Below are 15746 nucleotides of genomic sequence, written 5' to 3' on the forward strand. Positions count from 1 at the left end.
GGGGGGGGGGGGGGATTGTGTGTTGACAACAACTTTCTTAATCAATAGGCTACCATCTCCAGTCCTAGATAGTAAGACACCTTTTGAGAAATTGACTTGCAAGATTCCCAACTATCATAGTTTAAAAGCTTTTGGTTGTTTATGTTACTGTAGTACTTCATCTAAATCTAGAACTAAGTTTGAACCTAGGGCTAGAGCTTGTGTATTCTTAGGATATCCTTCAGGGTACGAAGTTTATAAGCTGTTAGATACAGAGACATACTCAGTTTCTAATTCAAGGCATGTCATGTTTTATGAGGATATCTTTCCTTTTGCATCATCTAATATCTTGGATGATGCAAAGACATTCTTTCCTCATATTTCCCTCCCTACACAAATCAATAATGAACATTTGCCGTGCGCAATCAACTTCTGATGCTCCTCACAATATTGATGAGACATCTTCCATGGTTTCTATTCCTTATGAACTTAAACCAACTCGGTAGAGAAAACTGCATTCCCATTTGCAGGATTTTCATTGCTATAATAATACTCCTACTATAAATAAGTCTACAAAAACATCTTCATATGCATTGGCAAATTATATTTCTTATTCCTATATATCTCAGCCTTTCAGTTCTTTCAGTAATGCCATTACAAAATCATAAATTCCTAAAAACTATTCAGAGGCTCGGGTGGACAAGGTATGGGTTGATGTTGTAGGAAAGGAGATTGGTGCTTTTGTAAGGACTCAGACGTGGAGTGTTGGTAAATTACCTCCTGGTAAAGTGGTTGTAGGTTGTAAGTGGGTATTTACGATCAAATACCATGCTGATGGGAGTATTGAGCGATACAAGGCTAGACTAGTGGCAAAGGGGTATACTCAATGAGAGGGAATTGATTTTATTGAAACCTTTTCATCTGTTGTGTAAATGGCAACAGTCAAGACGACCCTTTCTCTTACACCTAAAATGCAATGGTCTTTATATCATTTGGACATATTTAATACATTTTTGAATGGTGAACTCGATGAGGAAATATACATGAAGTTACCACCAGGCTACGCTGAAATTCAAGGAGAATTGTATCTCTTACTGCTGTTTGTCGATTACATAAGTCGATATATGGACTTAAGCAATGGTTTCTTAAATTCAAGACTACTTTGGTGGGTTTTGGTTTTGACACATGTCATGGTGATCACACTCTGTTCGTCAAAGAGATAGGTGAAAATTTTCTTGTTGTCTTAGTGTGTGTTGACGACATTTTAATTGCTAGTATAGATGATGCATCTTCTGGTCATTTGCGAGATCAGTTAAGTTCTCATTTCTAGCTAAGGGATCTTGGTCCTCCAAAAATTTTCCTTGGTATTGAAATTGGGAGGAATGATGCAGGTATCACTCTTACTCAGAGGAAGTATGTTCTTGACCTCCTGGAAGAAACATGTTTCTCGGACTGCAAACCATCTCCTATTCTGATGAAGCCTGATCAGCAGATGTCATTAACAGGTTTGGTCAGAAAGAAGGCTTCTAATAAGGTGGTGACTGAGGATTCTAGTGAACCTAGTTCCGATTCTCTTCCGATTTCAACATCTATTGAGCCTTTATCTGCTCTTGATAGTGCACTTTTTCCTGATGCTAAGCAATTTAGGCGACTGATTAGCAAATTGCAATATCTGACTATTACTAGACCCGATATTTGTTTTCCAGTGTCTATACGGGAACAATTTTGCTCAGCCCCACGGAAGTTTCATCTTCAAGCTGCTCACAAGATTCTACGATACTTGAAGGGAACATTGGGCAAGGTCTCTTTTATGGTAAAGATGATGATTTTTTCCCTTCGCGGTTTCTCTAATGCAGACTGGGGCGCTTGTCCTGACAATAGAAGGCCAGTGACTGGTTTTGCAATATTCACTGGCCAATCATTAGTCTCATGCAAATCCAAGAAGCAACAAATGGTCTCAATGAGCTCTGTCGAATCTGTATAAAGAGCAATGAGCAAGGCTACTAAGGAGTTGATTTGGTTCACATACATTTTGAAGGCATTGAGCGTTCCTTTCTTTCTTCCAGCTTACTTGTATTGTGACAACAAAGCAGCTCTTCACATTGCTAGTCATTTTGTTTATCATGGACAGACTAAACACATAGAAATGGACTGTCATAAGGTTTGTGAGGCGATTGAGGATGGTGTTCTCAAGACTATGTTTGTTCAAATGGGCAATCAGTTGGCAGATGTTTTGACAAAATCACTTCATCTAGCTCTTTTCCGAGAAAATATTCACAAGATGGGAGTTATTAATATTTACTCACCTCCACCTGAGGGGGGTATGAGGAGTGATTTGGATAAGCTGGTTCAATGTGTTTGGTTAAGCTTGATAGAATAGATTTCTGGTTTAGATTAGTTTCGTTTTACTATAAATTGATGTATATAGGTCAACACTGTAAAGTTAGTTAGGCTTTAATCAATGAGAAAATCATTTCATAAATCTCTTTGCTCATGAACACTATTACATTACCCCATTTAACTGTAATCCTATATAAACCCATTTTAATTTTAAACTCATTTAACCCCATGTAAGTTATCTTGACCCATTTACTGATTTGTTGTAAATTCAGTAATTAACTACTACTTATTTATTTAATTATTTAAAGATACTGATTATTGATTGTTTCATTAAATTTAATTGATAAATAATTATATAATTGTATTTATTATTTTGACAAGAAACTGTGGTTCTACAATATATCGAGTTTTGGTTAGAAGATGCGGTTTAATGATTTTGGCGGAAAACACAGTTTTATGAGAAATATTTTAGGTGATAAAACACAATTTGGAAATTTTGGTGGGACATCACAATTTCATGGATTTCTAAGTTTTAAAAAATCATTAAGAATCCCATCAGAGATAAACCATATATGGACTACTAATAAAACATGTTCATATAGCTACGTGTGATTGTTACGGAAAAGTAGTAGCAAACTATAACTACAGAAGGTTACAAATTAGTGACAAAGTATTAGTTAATTTAATTTGTAGCTATTATGTCACTAAACATATGTATATAATGACGGATAGTAAAAAAAGAAAAGTGTAGCAAAATTGTTTCAAAGTTTGTGAGACAAAATATTGTAGCTCTGGTGCACACAACATAAGTCCTCACAAATTGTAGTTAATAATTACTAATATAATGTAAAATTATGAAAATATAATTTGAACATTTTGATACAAACTCGTTGTAACTAAAGTGACAAGTTTTGACACAAAATCTTACTCTAGAGGATGCTGAGGAATGGGATCAGCGTAATGCCAATGAGAGGTTAATCGATGGACCCCAGGTGCAAGGAAGGACAGATGATGCAAAATGGAATCCTCCTCCAAGTGAATGGGTTAAGTGTAACACGTATGGAGCTTGGAGGGGAGAGGATACACCAAGCGGTACGGGATGGGTCCTTCGAAATGATTGTGGGGATGTTCTTTGGATGGGAGCACAAGCTATTCGTTGTGCAAGATCAGTGATGTAAGTGGAATTGGAAGCAATGTGGGGGGCAATAAACTCACTGATTCGCCTGAACTACAATAAGGTTATCTTCGAATCAGACTCTCTGGGCCTGGTCAACTTGTTGAATGATGAGGAAACTTGGCCTGCATTTGCTCCTCTACTCCACAATATAAAGAGTCTGCTCTCCGCTTACCAAGGATTCAAAATTGTTTATGTCTCAAGAGTTTGTAATAGGGTGGCAGATCGGGTAGCAAGGGAATCTCTTTCCTTCTGGAATTATGATCCTAAGTTATACTCGATAATGCCAACATGGGTCACATATTTTGTGTCATTGGATAAACAAAGTGTATTTCAATGATTGGTAAATGAAAGTTGTTGTTGAGCCAAAAAAAAAAAATCTTACTCTAGATGTCATTTATTAGCCTTTCTCTACTTAGATACATTTTATCTTCTCTTCATTTTACAGCAACCTATCATCTCTTAAGTCAAAAAGCTCTATCGTTGATGTCTGATCTACTACTCCACCATCTCTGGAGCTATGGCTGAACCGCCTCCCCCAACCTCATACTCCTCATCCACCTCCTCCGCCTCTCTTTCATTCGACCCAGCTCATCCAAATCCTAAATAACCTCAATCGAATCTACATCCCTTTTTTGCCTATGAGACTAGATAAATAAATTCAATTCGGCAACGTCTCTCGTGTTAGGTAAACCTCTTTCTCTATTGCTATGGTGAAGTCTATTCGTGGGATTTTAATCTGATAGGGGGTTAATTAGGGTTTATAAGTTTCGGGTTTAGGTTTGGTGTTGTTTAATCTTTTTGTTATGGGTTTTGGATTATGTTTGAATTATTATTCTGCCTAGGTACTTTGTTTAATCGCTCGAATTCAGCTTATAGATGACTTAATTCTATTTAGTTGGCGTATCATTAATTTGAATTTGGAATTTTACTTTTAGTGTATGTTACTTTTGATTTTGGTTCTCCATCTCGGGTGAATTTGAGTTTTTTTAGGTATAGAGTTTTTTAGTTTTTATGTTACTATAGAGAGACTAAACTTAGGTTTTTTTCCTTCTGTTCTAAGAATTTGAGTTTTGCTATTTCTGAAAGGTTGCCTTTTGGTTTGTTAGGCTTCTCGATTTCCTCACCCTTTTTATCTTGATCTCCAATCTCATATTGAAATTGTTATCAACCATGTGTTTATAGTTTCTTATAGCCAATAATCTGAATTCATTGGATGTTGGAACAGAACATTCATAATTGGTCCTTGTTGCAAATAGTCTATCTGATTTTAAAGAGAAGGAGGTAAATTAAACATTCATTATTGGTCCATGTTAAATGATTCTTGAATTGGCAAGGAAGAAAATGTTGTAGGTATGCTAAAGCTTTGTAGTTTAGTTGTGGCTTGTTTGTTTTTAGCTGCTAAAGTTGAAGAGATTTAAGTTTCATTGCTCTAAGACCTCCAAGTTAGTTACTTTCTCTTGATCTCTTTTATAATGTAGCTAACGTGTTTGCTGAAATGCTGAGTTATAATGGTGTTTTTTTTTTGTGTGAATGTGATTTAAGGTCGAGTTTTGTTATTAGACTAAGTTTTGCAAAATGACCTTCATGGACAAGCAGCTTTTGCGGTGGTCTATTAGTCAGGATTCATCTTTTTTTTTCTTGTTGGTGTGGGTAAGTGAATTACCATCTTGCAGCCTTTGCTTGCTTTTTTCATTTCTTTTATTATCAGCCATTTGTGAGTTGCATTTTATTTCTATCTTTTTCGTATAAGGATTGGCTAAGAATGTTGTGTTTTCTTTATACATATACTGACATGTTGTAGGTCTCTCCTCTACAACTATCACTTCCAGCTTTGGGAAAGCAATTTCTGAATAATTTGTTTGGATTGCTAAGGGTAATGAGTTGTTTCATTCATTAGGATCAAGATGTAGCACAGTTCAGAGGATACCAATCTCAAGGAGAAGGTCTTACCTCCTGTTGAGCAGGTACTACCTTTCCCATTCTCACAATTAGTTTGATGCAGTTTGTGATAACAACATTTAGGGAGATAAAATTCTGAAGCTGCATCATGAGAATGTTATTCAACTGCATCAAACTAATTGTGATCTGTGAATTTGGTGATGTTCCGGCGGTGAGATCTGGATATTTGGAGATGATGGAAGGTGTTGGAGATGGTGGCAGAAGATTGGGGATCATTTAATCACTTCATTCTGAGATCTGAAATTGGGGAACAAGACATGAAGATCAACTCGTTCATGAGAAGGGAGATGCGAAGAAAATGGTGTGAAAGTACACGAGGCGTAAGAGCGAGGAAGAGGCGGAGGGTTAAAGTGGAGTTTGGAGAAAATTTTATTCTTTGTATTTTAATTATACATTGAAAAATAAAATTTTTATATAAATTATGAAGATTTTGTTTATATTTTTTGACAATTTTTTTTTTTAACAATTAGCTACAACACTATACACATTAAATTAGCTACAACACTATAGACATATCGTCCCAATTTGTAACAAATTTATGACAAATAACTGGGTAGCTTTTGTAACAAGTTTATAACAAATAACCGGGTAGCTTCTTGTGAGGCTATTAGCCACGAAATTTTGTAATTTTTTGAATCTAACTGGTACTAATATTTCTGACGCAAATTGTAACAAATAGGGTAGATAAATGTAACAATTACTAGCAGCTTGCGACATATTACTTTGTCTCTAACTTGTGGCAATTTGCGATAATTTTTTTATAAGGGGAAATTTTATGACCACAAAATAGTTACAAAAAATTTTGGTCTCAAACCTGTAACAAAATTATTTTTGCTACGCATAACAGGTTATAACTACACAATATTTTGTAACTATACAACAGAATTTTACTAGAGACAAATTCTTATAAGCCTTTTTTCTAGATAGGTTAATAAACGGTGACAAAAAGAGATTATAGTATCTGCAAAAGTCTCAAGTTATTTGTATTTAAACTAAAGAAGACTCCGACTGATATGTATGTTGTTAAACAATGTTTCAAGTTTTTAAAATGTAAAATTATTAGAGAGCAAAGTAAAATTTTGTAAAATTAATTATTTAAATCTAATAAATAGAAAATCTCACTATAATTAAAATTTACATTGAGTTATAGGTGGTCCCAGAAAAGAAAAAAATGTATTTTATAAATTCAATCCTATAATATATCAACAATTATTATTGAGTATAGCATTAGCTAATCTTTCAAAAAATTAAATTACAAAGTGCTCAAATAGGATACATCTAAAGAAATCTGATCAATTTTTTTATTACTATATGTGTATGTAAAATATTATTACAAAGATAAGAGCCTAATTAATTAAATTAGGATTTTGTTCTTTCTTTATTTTGTTAATTTCCTCTAGGGGGAAAAGAAAAATATTACTACATCCCTAAATTCAACAATGGATCTAGATACTCACTCATTATAAATAGCGACGTTACAATTTCTTAAGCATTCTCCCAAACATCTTCTTCTACGGTGTAAACCGCAAAAAAAAACAAAAAAAACACTATGTCTTCGAACAAGATTGTGTTGACAAGCTCAGATGGCGATTCTTTCCAAGTTGAGGAACAGGTGGCGAGAAAATTGCAGATCATAGCACACATGATCGAGGACGACTGCGCCGATAAAGCAATCCCGCTTTCAAACGTCACTGGAAAGATCCTTGCAATGGTCATCGAGTATTGCAAAATACACGTTGATGATAAAGATAGTAATTCAACTGAAGCAACGAATGATAGTGAAGCAACTGAAGCAACTGAAGCCAAGGAGGAGCTCGTGAGGACTTGGGACAAAGAGTTCATGAAATCTCTCGATCTTGAAACGATCTTCTCAGTCATTCTCGCTGCCAACTATCTCAGCATCAAGAGCCTTTTAGATCTCACGACCCAGTACGTGGCAGATTACATCAAAGACAAGACACCAGAGGAGGTTCGAAAGATCTTCAATATTGAAAACGATTTCACACCGGAAGAAGAAGAAGAGATACGAAAGGAGAACGCATGGGCTTTTGAAGATGATCCAAAACCCTAACTTTTTGTTTTCGTTTTAAAATTGTTGATTTCGACGGTCGTTTAATCTTTGTTGATGACTTTCTTAAATATTTATTCTCAAGTATGTCTTTGATTTTATGGTTTGTGGTTGCTTTTCAATTTCATGGTGTTATTATGTTCAATAATCTGTTTACTTTGATATATTTTTTTTTTCAGCAAATCAAAATATATTGATATCAAAAAATATTTACATGATACAAATATATCTCAAAACAAACGTTTACACAAATACAGGAAATTATTACAATTTCAATGAAAGAGTCACTACTAAAGAATCAAAAGCACAAAACCACAAAACCTTAAGCTTGAATAAAGAATCCTTCCTTTATTAATGTTTAGAAAATCTTCTCAAAACTAAACACAAGCTCTGTTTTTCTCTTATGATCATATATCCTTCTTATGATCTCTATTTATATTGTTCTAGACTTCTTTTTCTAAAACATCCTAACTTCCTTTTTAGTTTAGGATTACAACTTTTCCTTTTCCTAACTAGATTCCTAATTCCTTTAAGGATATCTATTCTAGAACATTTTAGAAGCTTATCCAACATTTACCCCTTAAGCTTCAAGTTGTTCTTCATGAGATCTTGAACTCCGATCATCTCTCTCATTTCAGGAAACTTGTTTTTCGCCATGGCTTTGGTAAGGATGTCTGCACGCTGCTCTTCTCCAGGTACATGTTCCACTTCAAGTAGTCCATTCTCCACACACTCACGAATGAAATGAAAACGTTTGTATATGTGTTTACTCATCTTGTGAAAAACCGGGTTCTTTGTAAGTTCTATGGCCGACTTGTTGTCAATGCGGATCATAGTCTTCACATACCTTTTCCCGGTGATCTCACTCAGTAAATCTTGAATCCATATGGCTTGCTTAGCCGCTTCCGTAACTGCTATGAACTCTGCTTCACAGGAGGACAGAACCACTATTTTTTGTTTTTGCGAACACCAAGTTATAGGAGCTCCTCCTAGATAAAACACATGACCTGTGGTGCTCCTTCCGTCATCAGGATCCGTGTTGTGACTACTGTCGCTATAGCCAACAATATCTAGTGATCCTCTCTTGTATGTCACTCCATAGCCCACTGTTCCTCTCAAATACCTTAGGATCTGTTTCAATACAATGCCATGAGATATTCTAGGATCATGCATGTATCTACTCAAAATCCCTACTGAGAAAGCAAGGTCTGGTCGAGTATGCAGAAGATATCTCAAGCATCCAATCCTTCTTCGATACATGGTCGCGTCAATATCTGGTTCATCAATTCCTTTTGACAATTGCAACCCAAACTCCATTGGTATTATCGTCGAGTTACAAGAGTCTAAACCAGCTTCCTTAAGAATTCAGCAAGCATAGGCTTCTTGCTTGATTTCTATTCCATTTATTCCTTGACTAACTTCAATACCAAGATAGTAAGTAAGCTTACCAAGGTCACTCATCTCGAACTTAGTAGACATTCCAGCCTTAAACTCCATTATGATCTCCAGTGTACTTCCTGTGACAAAAAGATCATCAACATACACGACCACGATCAAAATCTTAGTTCCTTCTTCCTTGCGATATATGGAGCTTTCCTTATGACACTTCTTAAATGCCATGCTTTTGAGTATTTGATCGAGTTTTGTATTCCATGCTCGAGGTGCTTGAAGAAGTCCATAAAGAGCTTTCTTGAGTTTGAAAACCTTGTATTCTTCTCCCTTCTTCAAACCCTTCAGGTTGTGAAACATAAACATCCTCCGTTAGTTCACCATGTAAGAAAGCTGTCTTAACATCGAGATGATGAATTTCCCATCCATGTGAAGCTGCTTATCCAATCAACATTCTAACTGTATCCAGCCTTGCAACCGGTGCAAAGACCTCATCAAAGTCAGTTCCTTCTCTTTGTGCATAATCGTTAGCAACGAGTCTAGCTTTGAACTTGTTGATTGTTCCATCAGCATTCCTTTTGATCTTAAAAACCCACTTAAGACCAATCACTTTTACACCAAATGGCTTCTCACCTAGATCCCATGCATTGTTTTTGTTGATCAAATCGATTTCCTCTTGACAAGCCTTTGTCCATTCGATTGATTCCTTCGCTTCTTGATAGTTGATAGGTTCATCATTTAGCGATAGGAGAAGTATTTCACATTCTAGATCAGCTAGAAGAATATAGTCAGCAAGGTAACTAGGGGGATTGTGTTGTCGGCTTGATCTTCTAAGCGGAGCTGGCTCTGTTTCGATGCTTTCATGATCCTGCACTTCCTCTTCTTCTGCAGTTTCTTGATCCTCTATGGGTTGAGAACTGATGTCCACTGTCTATAGTTTCTCCCCATGTCATTCAAAACATCCCTGGTTGATCTTCTTTGTTTTCTACTCCCTTCCAAGTCCAAGATTCCTTCTCATTGAACACCACATCACGACTTACTACCACTCTTCTCGTTGTTGGGTTGTAAAGTCGATACGCCTTAGTTCCTGGTTCTATGCCGAGGTGAACAAGTGTTTGTGATCGATCATCAAGCTTCTTGAGATGTTCAGCTGCTACCTTTGTATGAGCGATGCAACCAAAAATCCTAAGATGCTCAATACTCGGCTTTCTTTCTCTTAAGCATTCATATGGTGTTTGATTCTTTAGAGCTCGAGTAGGAACTCTATTAAACAAGTATGTTGAATGTCTTACAGCTTCTCCCCACAAATAATTTGGAACATTCATTCCCTTAAGAATGCTCAGAGTCATCTCCATCAATGTCCGGTTTCTCCTCTCAACTACTCCGTTTTGTTGGGGAGTGTAGGGTGCCGTAAGATGTCTTATGATCCCGTTTTCATTACAAAAATCTTGGAAATCTCTTGATGTAAACTCTCCGCCTTTATCTGTGCGTAGAGTTACAATCTTCTTGTCGCTTTCTCTCTCGACAAGAGCTCTAAAAGATTTAAACTTCTCAAAGGCTTCACTCTTCTCTTTGAGCAGAATTTTCCACATATATCTTGTGTAATCATCCACTATTACAAAGATATACTGATTTCTAGCAAGTGTGTCTGGTGATATAGGTCCACAAAGATCTGCGTGTAACAACTCCAAAGCTCGTGTAGACCTATATTGAGTTGCATTCGGAAAAACATGTCTCGTCTGCTTTCCTACCAAACATGATTTACACAACACTTTCTTACTTGTGATTTTAGGCATACCTCGTACCATCTCTTGTGTGGACATAGAGTTCATCGTCGTGAAACTTATATAGCTAAGTCTCGCATGCCACCTCCATGAATCATCTTCGATCTTCAAGTGTAAACATGTTGGTTTGCCTATCTTTAGGCTGATCTTATACAGTCTATTGGGAGAACGGTTTACTTTAACCAACAAGCATCCATTAGGATCACGTAAAGTGAGATAATCAGCCCTCATTCTCACATCACAGCCATATTTTGTAGCTTGTCCTAAGCTAAGAATGTTGCTCTTTAACATCGGAATGTAGTAGATGTCTGTTAAAAGTCTCTGTTCTCCGTTTTTTCCTTCAAAGATAATTGATCCTTTTCCTCCAATGCTTACACAAGATCCATCTCCAAATTTAACCGTTCCTTTGATGCTCTCATTTAATTCAGAAAATTATCCTTTCTCTCTTGTCATATGGTTGCTTTCACCATTATCCAAATACCAGATTCCATCCTCTCTTTTGTTTATCTCGTACTTCTCCGGAATTACCTTCTCCTCATTTAAATATACAATTTCATGCATATATAGGGCTTTATCTGCTTCTTCTGTCTCGTTTTTGTTGAGTTCTTGTTCCTTTACAACTTCACTGGACAAACAGATGCAAAGTGCCTGGTTTCTTCACCAACTTTGGTGCATCGAGAGGTTGACCTAGAGAGGCTGATGTCGAAGCAATCTCCGATAACTTACCGGAGAAGGTATCGATTGTATCTGAATCTTTCATCCTCAAGGACTCGAATTCATACATTAGAGTTTGGAGGTGAGCTTCTTTGACGTGTTCCACGCCTTGATTTATTGATTTTATAGCTTCCCAAATATCCCGAGGTGAGTCTTGCTCACCAATTTGCAGAGTCAGATTCTCTGGTATAGATTGATACAACAAAGATGTTGCAACATCGTTCTTCTCTTCAATTCCGTTCCAGGTTCAATTGCGATCCAAGCTTTGTGAACTTTCAGCGTTGCCTTCATCTTCAATGTCCAGATGGTGTAATTGGTTGAATTCAGCATCGGACATTGAACAGCGGAGGTTGATGTCGTCGTCTTCTCCATCGTCTTCTTTGATGGTTTTGTCTCAGCCATGATTCGTATGAGCTCTCCTTACTCCAGGATTTGCTTTGATACCAAATAAAGAATCAAAAGCACAAAACCACAAAACCTTAAGCTTGCATAAAGAATCAAAAGCACAAAACCACAAAACCTTAAGCTTGAATAAAGAATCCTTCCTTTATTAATGTTTAGAAAATCTTCGCAAAACTAAACACAAGCTCTGTTTTTTTCTTATGATCATACATCCTTCTTATGATATCTATTTATATTGTTCTAGACTTCCTTTTCTAAAACATCCTAACTTCCTCTTTAGTTTAGGATTACAACTTTTCCTTTTCCTTACTAGATTCCTAATTCCTTTAAGGATATCTATTCTAGAACATTCTAGAAGCTTATCTAACAACTACAACAAATATGAGTATTGATAGCAGATTATAATATCACAATTTCTGGAATTGCTATTAAAAGCGAAATGAGAGTTTGTCAAATAGACTTATAACATTGAACTAATGCTATGCCTAAAAATCAATAAGCGGGAACTAAAAATACCTGATTCCGCCTTAATTTTATGAACGAGCGCCAACACTTAGAAAACAAAATTACATTTTGGCGGTCTATGAACAAAACAATTACATTTCATAGCATAAGGAAAAAAAAGACAAAATAAAGAAGGCAAAAAAAAAAAAAGACAAAACCTTCGAGTTCTCCGTCGACTCGTTTGCTCGTCATCTCCGCGGACTCCTTTGCTCGCCGTCTCCGGAGATTCCATTGCTTATCATCTCCGTCGAGTTCATCTTCACGATCTCTCGCCATCTCCGTCGAGTTCATCTTCACCATCTCTCGCCATCTCCGTCGATTTTATCTTCTCCATCTCTCGCCATCTCCGTCGACTTCATCCTCTAGATCTCTCACCATCTCCGCCGACTCTATAGCTCGCCATCTCGATTCGATCTGTCTCGCTCTCCTCAGATCTGACTTTCAGGTGAGTTGAAAGTGAGTCCATAGTAGCAATATACAGTAGTGTATTTCGTTGGTTGTTGTAATTACAGCAGTGTGTCTTGTTAATAGGTGTGGGTTCTCAGATATCGGGGGAAGAATACAATCACTATAGAGGTTAGACACATCTATCGATTTCTTGGCCTTTTGTATCCTTTTGTAGTTGCAGTGTCTCTGTGATTGATTGTCGTAAATATGTTTAACTTATGGTCATTGTTGCTTGTATCCTATACCGTTTGAACTGTGTTAAGGGAAACTAGGATTTTTAAGAAAAATGTTGGACAAGGCATGGGTGCATTTATGCAGGTAAGTATAATTGTTAAAAGTGTTTTGTTTATGCATTTGGATTAGTGTTGTGATACTTATGTCTTTTTCTTATACTTTTCTCTTACATGAATTCAAGGGTTGATTTTGCATATGAGAGTGGTGCTCGATGTTTTGTTGAAGTTGTTAGTGCCAAATTAGCAGTTAATGGAAAGATAATTTGTTCGTGCACCGGATGCCGCAATTTAGAGCGCCATACATGCAACGAGGTTGTGTCTCATTTAGTTATACATGGAATGGATGAGGCTTACAAGATATGTACTGATTGGTTTCACCATGGAGATTATGTTGGTTTAGTAGAAGGTCAAGATAGAGTGTGGAATGCTGAGATTCTGGGTTTATACGAAGATGCTAAATGGTCTGATGAAGATTTACCTTGTAAGGGTTCAAATTTATGTGAGGCTGCTGAGGGTGAGGATAGGAAAGAAGATGAGTTTTTAGTAAAACTTGCAGAAGCTGAAATGCCATTGTATCCAACGTGTGTGAATCATAGCAAGCTATCAGCTACAGTGACACTANTTGTAGTTGCAGTGTCTCTGTGATTGATTGTCGTAAATATGTTTAACTTATGGTCATTGTTGCTTGTATCCTATACCGTTTGAACTGTGTTAAGGGAAACTAGGATTTTTAAGAAAAATGTTGGACAAGGCATGGGTGCATTTATGCAGGTAAGTATAATTGTTAAAAGTGTTTTGTTTATGCATTTGGATTAGTGTTGTGATACTTATGTCTTTTTCTTATACTTTTCTCTTACATGAACTCAAGGGTTGATTTTGCATATGAGAGTGGTGCTCGATGTTTTGTTGAAGTTGTTAGTGCCAAATTAGCAGTTAATGGAAAGATAATTTGTTCGTGCACCGGATGCCGCAATTTAGAGCGCCATACATGCAACGAGGTTGTGTCTCATTTAGTTATACATGGAATGGATGAGGCTTACAAGATATGTACTGATTGGTTTCACCATGGAGATTATGTTGGTTTAGTAGAAGGTCAAGATAGAGTGTGGAATGCTGAGATTCTGGGTTTATACGAAGATGCTAAATGGTCTGATGAAGATTTACCTTGTAAGGGTTCAAATTTATGTGAGGCTGCTGAGGGTGAGGATAGGAAAGAAGATGAGTTTTTAGTAAAACTTGCAGAAGCTGAAATGCCATTGTATCCAACGTGTGTGAATCATAGCAAGCTATCAGCTACAGTGACACTATTTCGGATTAAAACTCAGAATGGCTGGTCAGACAAGAGCTTCGATGATTTACTGGAAACATTATCAAAAATGTTACCTAAAGACAATGTACTGCACACATCAACCTATGACGTCAAGAAGTTTCTGAAATCTTTTGATATGGGATATCAAAAGATTCATGCTTGTGTGAACGACTGCTGCTTATTCAGAAAGAAGCTGAAGAAGGTTGATACTTGTCCAAAATGCAAGTCTTCAAGATGGAAGACCAACATGCACACTGGGGAAGTCAAGAAGGGTGTTCCACATAAGGTTTTGAGGTACTTTCCAATAATCTCTCGTCTGAAAAGGATGTTCAGATCGGAGAAAGTGGATGTGGATTTGAGATGGCATTTCAATAACAAGAGCACTGACGGGAAATTGCGCCATCCAGTAGACTCAGTAACATGGAAGTCAATGAATGACAAGTATCCTTCTTTCATAGCTGAGCAGAGGAACTTGCGACTTGGGCTCTCTACTGATGGGTTTAACCCCTTCAACATGAAGAACAGCTGATACAGTAGTTGGCTTGTGTTGCTCGTTAATTATAACATGGCTTCTGACTTATGTATGAAGGAGGAAAAAATCGTGCTTAGTTTGTTGATTCCTGGACCGCACCAACCTGGTAATAGTATAGATGCTTACTTAGAACCTCTTATAGAAGCTTTAAATCATTTGTGGTCTAAAGGCGAGATAGCTTATGATGCATTTAGTGAAACAACTTTTACGTTGAGGGTGATGCTGCTTTGGACCATGAGTGATTTCCCAGCTTATGGAAATCTTGCTAGTTGTAAAGTAAAGGGTAAGATGGGTTGTCCTATATGTGGGAAGCACACAAATAGTTTGTGGCTGAGTCATAGTAGGAAGTTTGTATATATGTGCCACCGAAAAAGTTTGTCTCCATCACATAGATTTCGAGGAAAGAAGAGTTGGTTTGATGGTAAAGTAGAGTATGGAACAAAGGGAAGGATACTCACGGGTAGAAATATTTCCTTACTACTGAGAAACTACAAGATTGATTTTGGTAATAGAAAAGAGACTGGGAAAAAGAAGATCTAGAGCTGCTTGTGACATACCATCTGTTAACGAAGATGAATACAGTGAATCTGATGATGAAGAAGAAGACTTAGCAGAAAAAGATGAAGAGGAGTGATCTAGATGGAAGAAAAGATCAATATTCTTCACATTGCCTTATTGGGAGGTATGTAAAATATTTATAGAGTTTCCATTGTCATCACTTACTTATAGAGTTTCCATTGTCATCACTTGTATATGACTTTCAACTGATAACTCTATTTTATGCTATGTCTTGACAAGGAGCTCCCGGTATGACATAACATAGATGTGATGCATGTGGAGAGAAATGTGGTTGCAAGCTTGATTGCCACATTGTTACATTGTGGCAATTCAAAGGATCGATCAAAATAT

At 36.7% G+C, this 15746-nt stretch overlaps 2 protein-coding genes and 1 long non-coding RNA gene across 7 annotated transcripts; all 3 read left to right on the plus strand.

The window, feature by feature from the left end:
- LOC104779640 lies at window positions 3902–5896 on the plus strand. Of its 5 annotated transcripts, none has more exons than XR_002037645.1 (4): window positions 3902–4181; window positions 4722–4938; window positions 5039–5146; window positions 5298–5896. It is a non-coding gene; the product is annotated as an uncharacterized LOC104779640 (long non-coding RNA). The 5 variants fall into 5 exon arrangements; XR_002037647.1 differs by lacking the exon at window positions 3902–4181 and having other exon boundaries at window positions 4477–4938; window positions 5298–5460; window positions 5612–5896; XR_766517.2 differs by lacking the exon at window positions 4722–4938 and having other exon boundaries at window positions 3909–4181.
- On the plus strand, window positions 6890–7668 carry LOC104779641 (SKP1-like protein 14). The gene has a single exon (XM_010504023.2). The coding sequence runs from the start codon at window positions 7005–7007 to the stop codon at window positions 7524–7526; it is 522 nt and encodes a 173-aa protein (XP_010502325.1). The 5' UTR covers window positions 6890–7004; the 3' UTR covers window positions 7527–7668.
- LOC104783481 lies at window positions 13736–14834 on the plus strand. The gene is made up of 2 exons (XM_010508631.1): window positions 13736–13767; window positions 13865–14834. Exons 1-2 carry the CDS (start codon window positions 13736–13738, stop codon window positions 14832–14834), a joined length of 1002 nt encoding a protein of 333 aa, XP_010506933.1.

The sequence above is a fragment of the Camelina sativa genome, chromosome 4, assembly GCF_000633955.1.
Source record: "Camelina sativa cultivar DH55 chromosome 4, Cs, whole genome shotgun sequence".
Taxonomy (NCBI): Eukaryota; Viridiplantae; Streptophyta; class Magnoliopsida; order Brassicales; family Brassicaceae; genus Camelina; species Camelina sativa.

Excerpts from the sequence above, each read along its gene's own strand:
- LOC104779641 (XM_010504023.2), top strand. The coding sequence starts at position 7,005 with ATGTCTTCGAACAAGATTGTGTTGACAAGCTCAGATGGCGATTCTTTC.
- LOC104783481 (XM_010508631.1), top strand. The coding sequence starts at position 13,736 with ATGTTGGACAAGGCATGGGTGCATTTATGCAG. Across the intron at positions 13,768-13,864 it reads GCATGGGTGCATTTATGCAG|GGTTGATTTTGCATATGAGA; the intron begins GTAAGTATAATT and ends CATGAACTCAAG.